Source organism: Elgaria multicarinata, chromosome 2, assembly GCF_023053635.1.
Source record: "Elgaria multicarinata webbii isolate HBS135686 ecotype San Diego chromosome 2, rElgMul1.1.pri, whole genome shotgun sequence".
NCBI lineage: Eukaryota > Metazoa > Chordata > Lepidosauria > Squamata > Anguidae > Elgaria > Elgaria multicarinata.
In genome coordinates, this window is record NC_086172.1 from 43,917,366 (window position 1) to 43,934,898 (window position 17,533).

A 17,533-nucleotide genomic window follows, 5' to 3' on the forward strand; every position below is an offset into this window, starting at 1 on the left:
AGAAGTGATTTCATCAGAAGCAATGGGATAGTGTGGCCTAAGTTAATTGCACTTAGGCCACACAGAAATAAAAATGAAAAGCTAGTCATGACTAATGTAGGTCCTATTGATTTCAGAGTGAGCTAAGTCTGACTGACTTAGCCTGGATTCAACCTTACATGTTAGGAAAGATTAAATAGGCTTCTTCTCAAAGTATTCTCAAAAGATCAGCTGCTAAAATAACAGCTGGATGACAGGTCATTTGACATTTTTCCATTTATAGAAATTATGTGCAAGGTCTTATCTCACTTGAAAACGTAGCAGCTGCCTCTCTCAAACAATAAATGACATTTAATTTTGCATGCAACACACTGTTGGATCATTGAATACAAACATTATGCTCTATTACTTTTATTTCTGCCCCTTTTTGTAAACAATCTTCACATAAACAAAACTGGAATGTTTTAATTGGATTATAGTACTTCAAATGCTTTTTGATATGTATTATATTGGATTTTGCTTAGTATTCACCCAAAGGCCAAAGTCAATGATAGTACATTAATATCACTAGCATTTGAATTCCTTTCTGTACTATATTCCTTTCCAACACATCATTCAATGTAGCAGGTCCCATTTACTCAATCTGAATGCTCTGCATGTCCCAAAGAGCTGTTATTTAAATTTATTTTTGAAGGGTTGGAGCAGATTAAGAACACATTGAAAAGCAACTATAAAATCTCCCATTAAAGTTTTAAAAATCAAAGCAATTAAAAGTTATAATTTATACCAAATACTGAAAGCCAAGATACTCTGCCAGCTTAGCCTCTTCAGCTCCACAATACAAACATCTCACAACTTAACCAAAATATATAACAACTCATAGTTGTGTGAATCTTCAGTAGGAGGAAGTTATAGATTTGAGGATTCTCAGCATTTGGTGGACAGATGGTAATATTTTAAGTGGGTGTTTCTGAACAATCCTACAATCAGATAATTCATCACATCAATTTGGAAATAAGTTGCATTGAAATTAGATTTATTTTCAAGTTAACATATTTGATGAAATGGTAGTTTTGGAGGTTGTAATAGGAAGACATAAACAAACATAAGAAAACATAAACAAAAAACCTGGTGAGAGATAAACTTAAGTTAGCATCTAAATCAATGGCCAAAGGTTCATAGGTTTGATGCTACTGGTTGACAAAGTAGAATCACCAGTGGTGATGTATATGAGCATTAAATCTGTCCTCAGTAATAATTAAGTAGTAAAGAGAATCAAGAAAATAAGTGCTGAATAGATAAAAAGGAACTATGACAATTCAAAGCTCAAAATGTGCCAAACTATCCAGTAGATTTCAAAAATCTACCATCCAGTAAATTTCCACTTCATTTCATCCAAAATTAAGGAATATCTAGTATCTGGTTGAATGAACTAAGAATAAGATTTAATGACGGGCAGAGCAATCCTAACCCCCAGATCAGCCTGCTGCGAAGGGGTAGGATGGGGTGGAGGGACTTTCCTACTAATGGAGAGGAATACCAGAACTCAGTGCCCCAATTATGTCTTTGAAAGCTACCGCCAGCAGCATTACTACCACAGGCAGCAAACATAAAGCCCCAAATGGGGCATGTAGGAGAGGGTTGGAGACAGCTTTGGATGCTGCTCCCTCAGGAGGAGCATGGATTGGAGGCTGAGTAGCACATTCCCCACCCCACGTGCTTCCACAATACTTTGGAAAACATCAGGTACAGCATTATTCAGAAATACCGCATCTCATTTTATACTCTTAAATAACAGTTTTATTTACCATCATACAAATCAATACATATGTACTAAATAAGCAAATAATTTAAAATAATTCAACGCTGAAAGCACTATATACAAATACAAAACAACACGGTACATAAATATATCTTACAAATATAAGATCTTATTTTAGAACATAAAACTATATACTGTACATCATTATCTACTCCTCGTAATTTTCATAAAAATCAGGTACTTTCCATAAATCAGCTTTAGCATCTTCCTTAAAAAGTATTGAGGTATGACTTTTAGAGACTAAACATACTCATATTTAGATATTCAATATTGTTTAGATTAATGTCAGCCCATTACTTCCCAAAGTCCTTGCAGGGTGAATCCATCTTTTAGTTTCTCTATTGCAAGTCCTAGTTCTTCAGAAAAAACAGGTTCACGGTCCTGTTGCTTTTTCCCCAGGAAGTTAGAAAAGAAGAGAGAAAATGCAAGCAAACAAAGGTTAAGTTTGTCAATTAGGGACTAATACATTATTCAGTTTTATTTCAAAATAAATCATTCTTACCTTGTTCCCATCAGCAAAATATGCCTGCAACAGACAAGTTAAACGTAATTGTCTTAAGAATTTTAATCTTTAAGTATTAATGATGTCTTAATTCAAACACAGGCAATATCTTAGTTCAATGAAAAGCCTGCCAATATCTGTTATATCTAAAATGGTTTTTAAAACCACATTTTATCTGTGTTTCACTTCCCCTTACACAGTATTGTATGAATACCTTCATTTGTAATCTATCAAACAAAAGAAACACCTCTTCAACTTTACAACACTTTGGGCCTTTGCAATTCACCTTTGCAACACTTCACCTTTGCAATTCTCTTCAGTCTGATACACCATGGTAATACTGTCTAGACTGCTGATTCATTCCTCATGTCTAAAAAGATCAGGACTTCCTATCTAAAGAACTGCAGAATACACTAATGTGAAGTCTTAAGTGAGTGTCAGACAGAGCTCTGACCTGGGAAGGGGGATTTAGGAGATCCATTGCTGGTATGGAAAGAACCACGCTGTCTGCCATCTAAGGTTAGAAAAGCAACCTCAGAGGATCAGGAGGAAAAAGGTGTTCTGGAGGGCGGGGAGGGAAGGAAACTGGAGAGGCCAGGATAGGAGATATCCTTCCTCCGGCCTCCTTCCATCCCACTCCTGAGACATCCTTCTCCAGCCTCTCAGTCCGAAACACCCTCACTAGATTGGCTGAAGAGCCTGTCTAATGACAATTGCCAAAGACAGAAGACAGGGAGGTGAAGACTGCCCCCATTGCTCCACATAGGAATCTTGGAAGCCTCTGGGTTTGGAGGCTTCTGAGCAGTGAAGGCACAATCAATTACGCCCTTGGAGGGTTATCTGATTCGTCTTTTATAGGACAGTGATAATGTATCGGATAAAGATAATTATACGGCTTATCAGTTTTAATGATCACAGTTTACACAGTTGGATCACAAGAACGGTGCAACATTTAAAAGTGAATTTCTCTGCTTTATCACTTAACAGTGAACAAGGAAGCACCGTCTAAAAAGAGTATGAAACATGCAAACAAGAATAAGGTATTGCAAGTACTCTTCCACACTTCGTAACTAAAAGGGTTTTTTTCTGAAATATAAACTCTTGTAATCTTCCCTCATTCTGAAGTTACTGAAGTTACAGAATACACTGAAGTATTCTGAAGTTACACTGGCTGCATTAGGATGATCATATTTCAACTTCCTTAACAAGCTGAGATGTGAATGAGCCTTGTGGCCTCTCATACAGCTGTTTTGCTCCTCTTTTTGTTCAAGCCAGGAGATCATCTGTTAAATGTAGATTCCCATTGTGTCCATACAGGGAAATGATGGGTAATGGCTTCTGAACAAGCCAAGATATTGAGACAATTTTAAAGCGTGACTTGATATCATGGCTTGTTCTGAATCCATTGTCCATAATTTCCCAGTTTGGATATAATTGGTATAGTTATTGTTAACTATACTTAACCAAAAGTTTCCTGGCTTGTTTGCTTGCTTGCTTGAAGGGAGGAGTGAAACAGCTGTGGGCAGAACCATAAACTTTGTTTACACCTGGGCTTCTTAAGCCAAAATATGTCTGTGACCACTAAATTCAATGGGACATTCTACCATGTAAGAATGCATAGGGCTGCAGCGTTACAGAGAAATCTAAAGGATTATTATTTTTCTGTAGAAGCTTACCACGAAGGCATCTGTCTGCTCTTCTGCTTCTATCTCTACATCATCCTGTACCTGCTCCACTGTCAGATCTTCTAGCTGCTGAGGCTGGAAATAAATAAATGAAAGAAAACAACCTTGAAAAAAATCTAAATCTATTTCTTAATTCTTTTAAACAGAAGCAGTAGCTAATTTAATTCTGACAAAGCATATTTTAAACCTGGAATACCTTTTCTTCCATTTCATAATCCACTCCGAATATAGGATTAACTGAAAATACTTTATGAAGGGAATTTATTTCTTTTGCTGTTTCCTCTAGTTTTTCAACTGGATCAATCTTAAATCCAAGCACATAACCTCCAGTCTACAAGAAAGTAGTATGTTAAAATAAAATATCCAACATGATGAAATTAGTCAAATTCATTAAAATAGTTTTGACTGACTTTCATGTATATTCAGGGCTATAAAATGATGCACCACTTCAAAGGTAAGTCACAGACAGTGATATTAGGAAAACAGGACATACCAATATGAACTTAAAGTGTGCTCAAATATACTGTATAATTCAGCCAGATATATTGAACTAATTTTTAGAGATACCACAACTTAGGCTGCAATTCTATACACACTTACCTGGAAATACATCCTATTAAACTCAATGGGACTTACTTCTGAGTAGATATGTCTAGGATTGCACTGTTAGTAGACTTTTGAAGTGTGTATGGGTTTATTATCAATCATATTTTTGTTAATAGTTATAGTTTAAGATAATGTTACAAAAGTGACAGAACAATCCCAGGTTGAGAATGATTTGTAAACACCGGTTACATCTTAGCTGCTGCATGGGAAACTTAATCAGCAATGACACATATGTTTCTGAAGTAATTTATTCATGAACAGTCCTACTCCAAGAACTACTCAGAGGCAAATAATTTTAAGACTGTAGTCTAAACTTACACAGGAGCATGACACTCAAAAATAGCGAGTGACCAAGATGATATGCTGGTGTCTCATTAAGAGGTTTGATTAGTCATTTGGTGCTCATTTATCATGGTCATTATTCTGTACATTCATAACACAGCAGTCCTATTTGCAAGCATCACACTACCTTGACGACATCCTAATTAAGGCAGGTTAAATATCACAGAGTATAGATGCTTGATGCAAGAGATTTAGAAATTACTTGCTGAAGGTACAAACGACATGATACAAATGGAAGTAAGTAAAAATATGCTACTGAAGTTTCTTACCGCCTGAGAGCTTTCAATGACAAGTGCCAAGCCAAATTTTGAGTCTCTAATCTTTATTGAGCGCTGATTGCAAAGTAAAAACAAACAAAAGTGATTTTTGTTAAAATCATGTATTCTTCAAATGTGAGTCCTTGAGAGAATTAACTAAAATGACCAGCACTGACTTCCTAAATTGCTCTATTTCCAATAATCTGTAATTATAAAAAAAATACAATTTTTTGGAACAGAAGAATATCAAAAATGTTGAAAAACATGTAAAAAAAATTTTTTTTTTGAACTTTGATCAGAATTCACTGTTTATATGCCTATGATCAAAAACAACTATAATGCTTTCAGCAAAGTAAACTGGAAGCTCAAGCAAACTGACCATCCTTTTAAAGAGCTGGTGTGGCATAGTGATTCAGAGTACGAGCTATGAGCCAAATTTTCCAGTTTGCAAACATTTGAGACCTATCACTGAGTGGCCTTAGTTAAGCCACTATCTTTTAACCTCCCCTCCCCACCTGTAATATAGTCAAAATACTGCCTTAAAGGCCTGCTACAAAGTTGTACATGACTCTGAAGTCCTAGCTATACATGATTAATATGACTTTAAAAACAAATCAAACACCAGGCACAGGAGTGGTGGGGAGGTATTCTCATCAGAACTCTTCCATGTAAGGAGGGAATTTTTTTTTTTTAATAATTTTTATTTATTTTCTACACTATATAAACATACAACATTACAATAATAATATTAATAAAAAAAAGAAACATCAAACAACTGCTACATACATATTGAATAAAGTAAGGAGGGAATTTTTAAGTCTACCCATCCCAGCCACAATCTCAGTAAATATCACAGAGAGCGAGAGCGAGAGAGAGCAATTCACACTAGAAAAACCCTCCTATACTAAAAATCATTTTAAACAAGCAAATAAATAAATAGTGAGATTGCAACTGGGGAGTGAAGGCTTAAAGTCTTGCATGCCAATGTCTACTGCCTCCCTGCACTGGCCTGATAATGAATTTAAAAACAACACCTCCTCCAATAATATGATTGCTAATCACGTTGTTAGCGCTGCATGTAGCATCACCAAGATTATCAGTCACATGTCTTCATTGCTAATATTGGAGAAGGAATATCCTCTATGTTAGTCTTCTCTAACCTGGTCCCCTTCAAATGTTTCAGACTTCAACCCCCACAAGCCCCTGCCAGCATGGTGAATGGTCAGGAATGCCAGGAATTGCAATCCAAAACGTCTGAATGGCATCAGGTTGGCAAAGGCTGTTCTATGTTCACATCATGAGCCTGCATCCCAACCAAACATTAATCCATCAATTTATGGCTGCATGTAGACAGTGCATACTACAGAAAAATCATCCAGGCCAAGGTGGATACCCCTCTCCCCATAATAATCCAGCTGCAAGATCATTCATTTCAACAACCAGTGAAGACTTATACATATTTATTCTACTGTTTGTCTGTTAATGGTGCCAAGTTTGTATTAATATTCATAGTTGTTTCCCAAGTATAAAGTAATATACTATAATTAAAATAATGTAATTCATATTTATTAATATTTGGCTGAAATGTTTAATGTAATTATGGTACTTACAATTTGTAGATATGGTATACTGACATTAAAGCTATCATTCATATTAGCATGCCAAACTACTCTTACATTTGTAACAAAAAAGGTACCCAGATTTCCCTAGAAAAGAGATAAATCAAAATTAATTTGGATCAGTCTTCTATATCACTATATTACATCCTCCTCCATGTTAATATGAAATAGCAAAATTCACTTACTAAAAATAACGTTTAAGTAATCATTTAAATAAATTCATTGTGGAAAGCTTGTTACTATAGCAAACCTTGTTGAACCACATGCTTTCACGGCACATCATGGCATAATCATTGCAACTGACAAACATCACAAGCTCCTTGATGAACCTGTAAACTGAGCAGAATTTACAGCAAAGTTCACAGGCTTTCATGGAGCCAGCAATAAGGCAGTAACATTTACAACTGGCATTGCAAGTCACGCCGGCTGTCATAAAACTGGTGTGCCATCTAAAACCTCTCCAAAGGCCACAACCTAGAGAATGAGCACACAGGTTGCCTCTTTCATCTTCAGGACAACATTTTTTAGGTTTCAAAAGATACTTAAGAAAACAATTTAGGAAAGAGCTATTGTACTGATGAAGAGTATCTCTGATCTATTCACAGAGCTGACACATACACAGTTCTCTGCATCAGTGTACATTTGTACATATTGTTAACAATATGCTGCAGCCACACCTAGGCTTTCAAACAACCTGCCCAGGAAGGCCTGCCTTGCTCTCTGAAGGCCTTCTGCTGCAGTGTTAAGATTTTTCTCTTTATCAGCTTCTTAAAAAGATGTTTGGCCTAAGGAAGTTGTTTTAATCCTTCTTCTGACGGTCTCTCAATGTTGAAACTGTTCCATACGGTATACACTTTTGTTCTTATACTGCTGGTTACTGAATTGTTATCTATTGTGTTCTTTTTTATTATTGGTATTGTTGCTGTTAATACTGATTTTATCGTTTTAATAATTAGGCACTTTGGATATTTTTTCAATAGTTAGCCACCTTGGATATTTTTAGGGGTATAAAATAATACGAAAGTATTATTTATACTTTTATAAATAAATAAAAAGTATTTTATTAATATAAAATAATATTTAGCTAAGAATATTCCACTGAACAACACATAATTTCAAGTAGACTATTTTTGTGAGCTGACTATAGAACTCCTCTGGTAGGAAAGAAAAAGAAACAAACAAACGCACTCTCAATACCACTTATAAATGTAACTCCTTGCATTGCATTATACCTGATCACTAGATAAATTCCAGACGCCATTTATTTTGTCATATACTTGTTCTTTTGGTAGCAATCTCAACTGCTTGTTTTGAATTAATGCACATCTTAGTTTAAGCTCCCGGTACATTTTTGATGTTTCATAAGCTCTAGGAATAATGAGACACAGTTTTAACATTTAATTTTTCTGTTATCATAGCTTATTTAAAGAAACTTATAAAATGCCCCATCTTTCCCTTTTAATTTTGCTGTCCTGAAAAATAATTTGAACAATAAAGGCAGAACTATTTTTAGAAAAAGCAAGTAGCAGAATTTACATTATTTTTCACCATGATATGAAATTTCTGGGAAGAAGTCTAATGTTATGAGATTCACTTACATCTCTCCTATTAACAATGAAAAGTAGTGAGTGTCAACAGGATTGTAGCCAAAATGCAGTTACCAAGAAAGAAGTATCAGTATGCTTGAGGGCACCACAAATGTGCAGAAGAACAAAAGACTTCCCCCCAAAACTATGGAGCAGCCCCCTGCCCGAAACAAATATCCCAATGAATACTGAGCATGCCCAGTTGCCACTGAAGGCTGATTGACGACTGGAAAAGAAAACTGGAAAACTGCCCTGTTGGAGGAGGGCACAGCTGGCTGGCTGGCTGAAACCCTAAACAGGACCATTCCTATTAGGAGGTGAGAATACACTGCAACATTTGGTTGCAGGTCCCACTTGTTCCTTCTTGCACTGCTTGTCAGTCCAGAAACGAATCAGGGCCATGTAAAAATAAGTTAGTTACATATTCTAGGAATTCTTTAGGCATACAGAAATCTATAAACTTGTAAATTAAAAGAAAAAGAACATTAAAAAACACACATCAAGTGGCCTCTTATAGAATGTACAGAAGAATGTTGAGTTGGCAGTTGGGGAGAAAATATTGAGTTGGCAGCTGATGGGGAAAAAGGGGAAACTAGAAAAGGTGGAGGATGATAAGAAGGCCTGATCTTGGAATATTTGGGTGATTCTGTAAACTAGTGTAACGTTTGCATACCAATGCCAAATTATATACAATTTCAAAAAGTACTCCGTGCTTTCATTCTGAAAGTGTATGTATCATATGAAACCAAACCAGTTTCATTAGGAGTGCTTCAGTGTGTATTTCCTGCTTTTAAATGAGACTGACATTTTTTAAGGTGAAGTACCTGTGCACAGCAATAACCGAGGCAAAAAGTCTGGGGCTCCCAGGAACCACATTGGTAAATATGAATTCAAAACGTGTATTGTTGCATTTGGTCAATATATAAAGTGCTTCTGTCTGGCCTCTTAATTTCTGTAAAAGAAAAGCATGAGATTTAGTACTACAATTTAAATATTTATGTACTCTCAGTATAATTATTTTAAAATGTCCTGAAAACAATATTATACACAACTGTGCAAAATTCAACTTCCATTTAGTGAGGCATACCAATGTGTAATTATTTAAATTCCTAACCAGCCCTATCACAAATGCTTGGGGTGAGTAACAGCTAAAATTAAATATATAAACTATTTGTTCAGTATGAAGTACAGCATGTAAAAGGTCCACTCCTCTGTCAAACCAGAAGCCAAACTAAATAAAGCTCTGGGCAGCAATGTGTAGGATTTAGCTGTTGGCAAATCTCCAAGGAAAAGGAGTTCCACAGCTCTGGGGAAGCCACCAAGGCAATTACTAATTTAAAACCGGTTTCTTTAACTTACCGAATTAGCTGTCCTTGTTGTTGTACTCACAAAGCAATTGTAGCCAACAGCTAAATTATTAGGGAAAAGAAAAATAATATTGCTAGATGTCATTTATTGTCTCCTGGTTTCTGTCTGGAACTTAAATATATATCAGTCTAAACGTTGTCAAAGACTTAACATCAGAACTGGGATGTAGCAATATCCTAGATCAGAATGCTTTATATGAAGTGACATTATGAAGTGTGAAATACTGCACATCCCTCAGAACAAATAGGCAACAGCAGTGGAACCTTTCAAGTGACAACTAAAAGTACAGCAAGGTAATATTTCTTATTTGTAAGAATTCTAGATAAACCTAGAATTTTCTGTAACATCCACAATGTTTTGATAACATTTATTAAAAGTGCAATCCTATGCATGTTTAGACAGAAAAAAGTCCAACAAACTCAGCATTCCCCAACCAGCATTCCCCAACCAGCATATGCATCTGTCTAAACATGCGTAGGACGTCTCTGTAATGCACTATTTATATGGGAATAATTTCAGTCAATTCATGCTATTTATTTTATTTACTATTAGTGTTTATATATTGTCTTGTCAGCTAAAAAATAATCACGGCAGTCTATAATAGTTTAAAACAATAAAAACAAGATTAAAAATGGTAAAAACATTAAAACATTAAAGTACACATTTTAAAAGCTGAATTGAAAAGATGCATCCTTACACCCTTTCTAAAAGCCAAGAGAGTGGGGCCAATAGCGGTCCTTGAGGGAAAGCATTCCATAGTTTGGGAGCAACAGGAGAAACTCCTATTCAGGCAAATGCATTTAAAATAGTATGATCATGTTTAATACTGTACAATAAGGAACAGTAAAACCAGCACATTCCAATTCTATTAGAGTAAGTTCTCTAAAAAAATGAGACATACTTCTAAGCAAATGTGCTTAGGATTGGGATGTAAATATCTTTGCCTTGAAACTGCAGTGGTATCTGTTAGTAAGTAAAGGATCCAATTTGTATCATTATTTTTAATTGTATAATTTTAGTACCTAACCACAGAAATAAATAGAATATGAATTAAGGAAGGGATACTTACAGAGGTTGACTCTAGGCAATACTATAGAGTGCCAAATAATGCGCAAGTTTGTTACCAAGAGTCTGCCTGGAAATTTAAAACAGCAAACTTTAACCAAATAATATATAACAAAATAATTATAATACTGGAGAGACACAAGAGACATAAATGCAATCTAATCCAATTCTGTGTACTCAGGCAGGAGCCTCTGAATTCACTATCCTATACCTTATAACACTTTTGAAAGGCGATGAAACATAAGTTAATAAACAAGTTAGACCTGCACAAAATGTTGCAATGTAAAGTGCTCCTATTCAGGATGCTAGCCAACCATGTCCTTTTCCAGGATATTCCATTTCATCCCCCCCGCCCACCAAAAAAAAAAAGGTTTCCAATTTTCCAGTAGTCAGCATTGAATTGTGAGGCCACTGAGCACACTCAGTCCTCAGTGGGCTGTTCTGGAGTTCCCCACACACATCTTAAAGTTTCCACCCACCCACCCCAACAGGTTTTTCGTACATCTGCAATCCCAAACCTGCTGACAGCCCCTCTTGTGTGTAGATGGTGCCACTTGGAGAATGAGTTCAATATTAGTACGTAAGATCCCAAGAATCCATACAATAACGATGTACAAGAAAAAAAGCAGAAGCAAGTGAACTGTAGTCCATTCCACAGGGAAAGGCAAAATGTTTCAGGATCTACATACTGCCCAAATATGGGAGAGGAAAGGGGGATCCAAATAAATAATAATAAATAAATACGTAATTTGGGGAAATGATATAAAGGTGAGATATAAATATTTTTTAACAAGTAAATAAAAAGAACATAAGAGCCACGGTGGATCAGAAAGAATCCAGCATTCCATTCATACCGGCCAATCAGCTGCTGCAGGAAACAGCAAGTAGGACATGAGTGCAATTGACCCTCCTGCTCACCAACTAAAATGAATAAATAAATACTGGTGTACTGGAGGTAGCACATATTCATCAGGACTAGTAACCACTGACAGCCTTATCCTCCATAATTTTGTCTAACCTCTTTTAAAGCCAGCCAAATTGATGGCTATGATGCCGCCACCCCCACCCCCTTAGTCTTCCTTTATTTCTCACTATAAATCAAATGATCCCAATCAAGGGGCAGGTCATCAGAATGCTGCTCAATGACCCTTTTTGGCCTCACAGTAGCCAGACCAGCATTCTTTATAACCCTTCTCCTTCACCGCTGCCACCACAGAACACTGTACCTTACCTCAAGTACCTTAAGAATCCAATCCAGTTTTATAAAACAGAATAACTTTTATTTAACAAAAGTAAGTTTATGCAGTTTACAAAGCTTATGGTTTCATCAGTTTCAATACAGTTTCGTACATAACCCTGCCTATGCTATCCCTAGATTGCACTCTCTCCTCGCAGTCACTCTATTCCCAAAATAAAAAAAAACTTTGTTCCTACTCTTTCTCTAGATCGTCTCACAAACTCAGACTCTTACCTACTTCACTCTCTCCACATACAACTCTACTGCTTTCTTTAATTCCTCCCTCTGACTGCCAATCCAAACCTTTGAACCACCAGCCAATCAGCATTCACTTTACATTCTATTCACTCGCTCCCCCTCCCACCAGCATTAACCACTTACCAACCGAAGTCCACACAGCACTTACAACCTAAATAGCAATAATCATTAACATTTTACAAATACATTATATATAATTGGCAATAAACAGTAAAATATCACAGTGGCCATCACTACATCTTGCGGCAGTGAATTCCATAGTTCAACTATATGCTATGTGAAGAAGTCCTTCCTTTTATCTGTCCTGTATCTCCCATCAATCAGCTTCATGGGATGAGCAGGGTTTCTAGTATTATTTATTTATTTATTTATTTAAGTATTTTTATGCCGCCATTCAGCCAAAAAAGGCTCTCATGGCGGCTTACAAAAGTATTTCTTGACAATCTCAGACGCCTTGTCCCTTCTAATAATAGCAAACTCAGGTGATTGAGCGTCTATCACTTTGTAAAAGAAGCAGAAGAAACAGAAGCAGAAGCAGCAGCAGCACCTCTTAAAAATAAGGTAGTGGCTTCTACAAACTCAGGAACCCCTCTAGGTATGCAGAAGTATGTAAGTATGGGGATTTAAAAAATACATTTTTAAAACTCCAAAAACTGCCTGAAACAAATCTATGAGCTTCTCCAAGTGTAGATGGTGATGGCAGCACTTGAGAGGGAAAACAGTTTAAAGAAACCAGAAGTTGTGAAAATTGTGTGAGTCCATCAGTTAAATCTATAGTTGAGTTTACAACATATAGCCTGATTAACCCACCAAGTTTTCGTTCTCTTTTTTAAACAAAAAGTTGGTGGACTAGATAGAACATTAGTCGTACTTAGTTAATAGATCTACAAATCTACACTTCGAGAATTACCTTTCTCTCCATTGTTTCCTTTGGTATCTTCAATAGGATCCAAACAATCAATGAGAACTTCTCCTGGTCTCATTTTCATTTGCCTACAACAATAATTATATTTTTAGATACTGCCAATAAAATCCAAGTAAAACATTCTGAGGCAATGATGTTCACTAGGCACACATAAAATGATCTGTCCTCTCCCAGCGTAATGCCAATACATGCGTTATTTAACCCATGAATTCTAGGGCCACAACCAAGAGAGTATGGGAACTTCCTCCCATGCACTCATTGCTTCCATGTTCAATCAGATTTAATTAACAAACCAGAAAAGCCTCATTCCTGGCTTGTTTGATGTGATGTCTGAACCAAAACTCTGGGATATTGTAGGGTTAACCAACCCAGAGTTTAACCCAACAACAAATTATGGATGATTATTGAATTAAATTCTGGGTTGTTTAATCCTAAATAACCCGGTGTTCCCGGTTCCAACGTCACACTGAACACTTTCAAAGCTGATTTAAAATGGAAGTAGCAAGAACACACGCCCAGTGCATTCATTTCCTTGGTTTTGGGCCTGACAATCCATGGTTTAACAACCCATGGGTTGTCATTACATTTGAACCAGGCTACAATCTAAAAGTCAGAATATGAAAGAAAAAGGGACAAGAAGAGAAAAGAAAAACAAACAAACTGAGTCACAAGTTCTTAATTACAACATTCGGGCAGGAAAGGGCTAAGCAAGATCCCAGCTGTTCCTTCTCTGGCCAATGTATGAAGCTAGGTTGGTTTCCCCTATGCTATGATGTTCTTTTTGGAAGGCAGGGGTGTGCAGCTTATCCCTTGATTCCATTGTTGATGGATAAGGAGAGAGCGTGGCTGGGTTCAGACATCACCCTAAGCCGTTGGTTGCATTTGAGAGTGACCCACAGTGAGTCATCATGTCATGTGGGGGGATGATCCACCACCACCACCAATGGGTATTTCACCCACCCATTACCTACCCTATACAATGCCAGTAAGGCCCCACGAGATGGATTCCTGTGTCATTTAGTGGGAGCAGCATCATTAAATCTGGCTGCTCTGTGGAAAAAAGTTGCGACCATGAAGATGACCACTTAGAGCAGTGGTTCCCAAAGTGGGCGGTCCTGCCCCCTTGGGGGGGCGGTGGGATTGCATAGGGGGGCGTTAAGTTATCCATGCTCTGATAACCTCTCGTTTGGATTACTGCAATGCGTTATACGTGGGGCTGCCTTTGAAAACGGTCCGGAAGCTTCAGCTGGTACAAAACAGGGCAGCCCGTTTACTAACAGGGACTGGCTGGCGAGATCACATTACGCCAGTCCTTTTACAACTTCATTGGCTGCCAGTCCAGGTCCGGGCCCGATTCAAAGTGCTGGTATTGACATTTAAAGCCCTAAACGGTTTGGGGCCAGGTTATTTGAAGGAACGCCTCCTCCCATATGTACCTACCCGGACCTTAAGATCATCTACAGGGGCCCTTCTCCGTGAGCCCCTGCCAAAGGAAGTGAGGCAGGTGGCTACTAGGAGGAGGGCTTTCTCCGCTGTGGCACCCCGGTTGTGGAATGAGCTCCCCAGAGAGGTCCGCCTGGCGCCTACACTGTACTCCTTTCGTCGCCAGCTGAAGACCTTTTTATTCACTCAGTATTTTAACACTTAATTTTAACTTAAATTTAAATTATACTGTTTTAACTCTGTATTTTAACCTTATATCAATTTTGCTGCGTGGTTTTATCCTGGTTGTGCTTTTTATATTGTATTTTGTATTTGTATTTTTAACTTGTTGGTTGTTTTATGATGGTTTTAATTTTTGTGAACCGCCCAGAGAGCTTCGGCTATTGGGCGGTATAAAAATGTAATAAATAAATAAATAAGAGGCAAGGGGGCGCTTGAGGTGGTCTTTTCCGTACCAGGAGTTTTGGTTACAGAAGGAAATTTCTGATCGCTATCCTACACTATGGAGAGTGGTTCAGAAGCTGCTGGTTGCATTTCCAACAGCATATTTGGTGGAATGTGGTTTTAGTGTGGTCTGCCTACTCCTCTCCAAGCAAAGAAATTGACTCCAGATTACTAAATGTGGTGATTTAAGCCTCATGTTAAGTGACTTTAAACCAGACATTGGGAAACTGGTATCACTTCATCAAGCCCATCCATCACATTAAGAATTTACAGAATAGTGAGGTACTCTACCCTAGTTACTAAATGTGATATCTAATATTCTTGCTAAATGACTATCAGACTTTGAAAAGTTGATATCACTGGATCAAGTTCATCAATTAGGTTTAATTGAATAAACTAAAAAAAGAAATTGGATTTTGAAAAAATATTCAATTAATTGTTACTGTTTTGAATTTTATTGTTATTATCGTCCTTAGTGGGTCATTGAAAACCGATATTCTGAATAATGATTTTTATAGGGTAGGGTAGGGGGCACTAGGCATGAGTTTGTGGAACCAAGGGGGCAGTGACCTGAAAATGTTTGGGAACCACTGGCTTAGAGCATCTGGAATATGGCCAGACTCCTTGGTCACTGTCACACTGGATGGATGGAGAAGCCACCACGGCCTGACTCTCACCACTGCGGTTCCTGGGATAAGTGGCAGTAGAATTTACCTATGCAGCAGGGATGAATAAGTCAACCACAGTTCCCCGTCATGTGATTGGCATGCATGTCCTGGTTTTCCTACCCCCTCCTCACATTGTAGTTCCCCAGAGCCATCCGTTTTCTTTTTAATTATCAGTTGCAAAAGACGTCACCGCATTTTCAATTTGATTGCTGATCAAATTAACAATCGGAAAGAAGGTGGTCTAAATAACATACTCTAGTTCTAGTAGTGTTTTATTATACGTAGTTCATGTTTATCCTCCAGCAATTCCTTCTTCCAGTGATCTCACATATAGACAAAGTAGGCAAACTACAGCTTTGGCTAGATTGCGTTTGAGCTACGTGATCGGAAGTACAGAGACCAGGGACGTTTAGTGGCTTTAAAAAGCTGGGCGCCCGGAGGCGCAACTACATGGCCCATATATCTTGTCCTGCACAGCTGCAAAGAAAAGAATCCAAACTACAGACTTGGGGAACAAAAGAAATGTGTGGAAAGTCCGGATTTATTATTAAGGCTTTAAGTCCCGCGGCTGGTTCAGTGGCGAGTGACAGTCCTGGGCGGCGACTCCCAGTGCCCACAAGATGGCGATGTTGGGCTGAAGGAAACGAGAATTCCTTCTCGGACTCGCGGAGCCTTTGCTCCGTTTCTAAACTCCAGGCCAGGAAACGCCGGTTAAACGGCTACAAGAGTGAGGCCCGCCTCGGGACTCCCCTCGTGACAGGCCCCTCCCAGCGTCGCGCGGGCGGACACGCTCGCGCGAGAACACTCACTGCGAGGAGATATCGAAGCGGACGTCCCTGTCCTCCCACAGCGAGTCCGCCGCAGCCACAGCCGCCGCCATGGCGACAGCCAGCCCTTTCCCGGCGTCCCCGCGCTCTTCCTTGACAACTTCCCGACGGACGCCGACGAGGGACACACTTCCTCAGCGCTCACGAAACCTTTGTGCGCATGCGCTGGGCTTCTATTGGCGAGAGAGTGAGGGGTGGGTGGGGCTGCTTTTGCTGCAGGGCGTTTGGTGTCCTTTCCGCATGGTCTTCTGTTTCTATCGGACTGTAGTTTAGAAGCAGTTCTTCTTGATCAAATCAAATCAAATCAAATTTTATTAAGGCAACCCAGCATGGGTTCTTTGAAGCAGTTCTTTGAAGCCCTAGCTGATGACACCCAAATATCTCTGTGCCTTTGATAACAGCGTCAGCTAAGGATAGTGTGTCTCCTCTGAATGAATACTTGGAGGCGGTAATGGGCTGGATGAGCAAAAACAAGCTGAAGCTGAATCCAGACAAGTCGGAGGTGCTCGCTGTCAAAGGCCCCAACCTGGGTTTGGAGGTGTGTCAACCAGTTCTGGACCGGTTTACACTCCCCCTGAAAGCCTGTGTTTGCAGTTTGGGGGTGCTCCTGGATCTGTCGCTCCAAATGACAGCCCAGATGGATGCGACAGTTCCTCTCTAACGGCCTTTTGAGGGCAGAAATTTATTTTTTTATTTATTAAATTATCGTTTCTGTTTTGAAGCAGTTTTAATTGCTTTGCTTGGAATTATTTGTCATAGTTGCACTTTTTAATCTTCTCTCTCTGATAGTGTATTGTATTTTTTGTATATATTTATATTGGGCAGTGGTGGTGAACCTCTCAGCCCGAGGGCCAAATTTAATTTCAGAGAAGGTCTCAGGGGCCACATTCCAGTGGCCGG

The 17,533-nt window shown here is 38.4% G+C and overlaps 1 protein-coding gene across 1 annotated transcript; it reads right to left on the reverse strand.

Annotated features, from left to right (window-relative positions):
- Positions 1 to 1,756: 1,756 nt before the first annotated feature.
- Positions 1,757 to 16,706, reverse strand: BBS5 (Bardet-Biedl syndrome 5). The gene is made up of 12 exons (XM_063116422.1): positions 16,616 to 16,706; positions 13,237 to 13,319; positions 10,836 to 10,901; positions 9,758 to 9,807; positions 9,223 to 9,350; positions 8,045 to 8,180; positions 6,804 to 6,899; positions 5,206 to 5,268; positions 4,185 to 4,319; positions 3,980 to 4,063; positions 2,304 to 2,327; positions 1,757 to 2,188 (listed from the first exon to the last, which is right to left on the reverse strand). The coding sequence occupies exons 1-12, from the start codon at positions 16,684 to 16,686 to the stop codon at positions 2,087 to 2,089; spliced, it is 1,038 nt and encodes a 345-aa protein (XP_062972492.1). The 5' UTR covers positions 16,687 to 16,706; the 3' UTR covers positions 1,757 to 2,086.
- Positions 16,707 to 17,533: the final 827 nt, after the last annotated feature.

Excerpts from the sequence above, each read along its gene's own strand:
- BBS5 (XM_063116422.1), bottom strand. The coding sequence starts at position 16,686 with ATGGCGGCGGCTGTGGCTGCGGCGGACTCGCTGTGGGAGGACAGGGAC. Across the intron at positions 5,269-6,803 it reads GTATACCATATCTACAAATT|CGCTCAATAAAGATTAGAGA; the intron begins GTAAGTACCATA and ends CTTTGCAATCAG. Across the intron at positions 4,064-4,184 it reads ATTATGAAATGGAAGAAAAG|CCTCAGCAGCTAGAAGATCT; the intron begins GTATTCCAGGTT and ends ATTTATTTCCAG.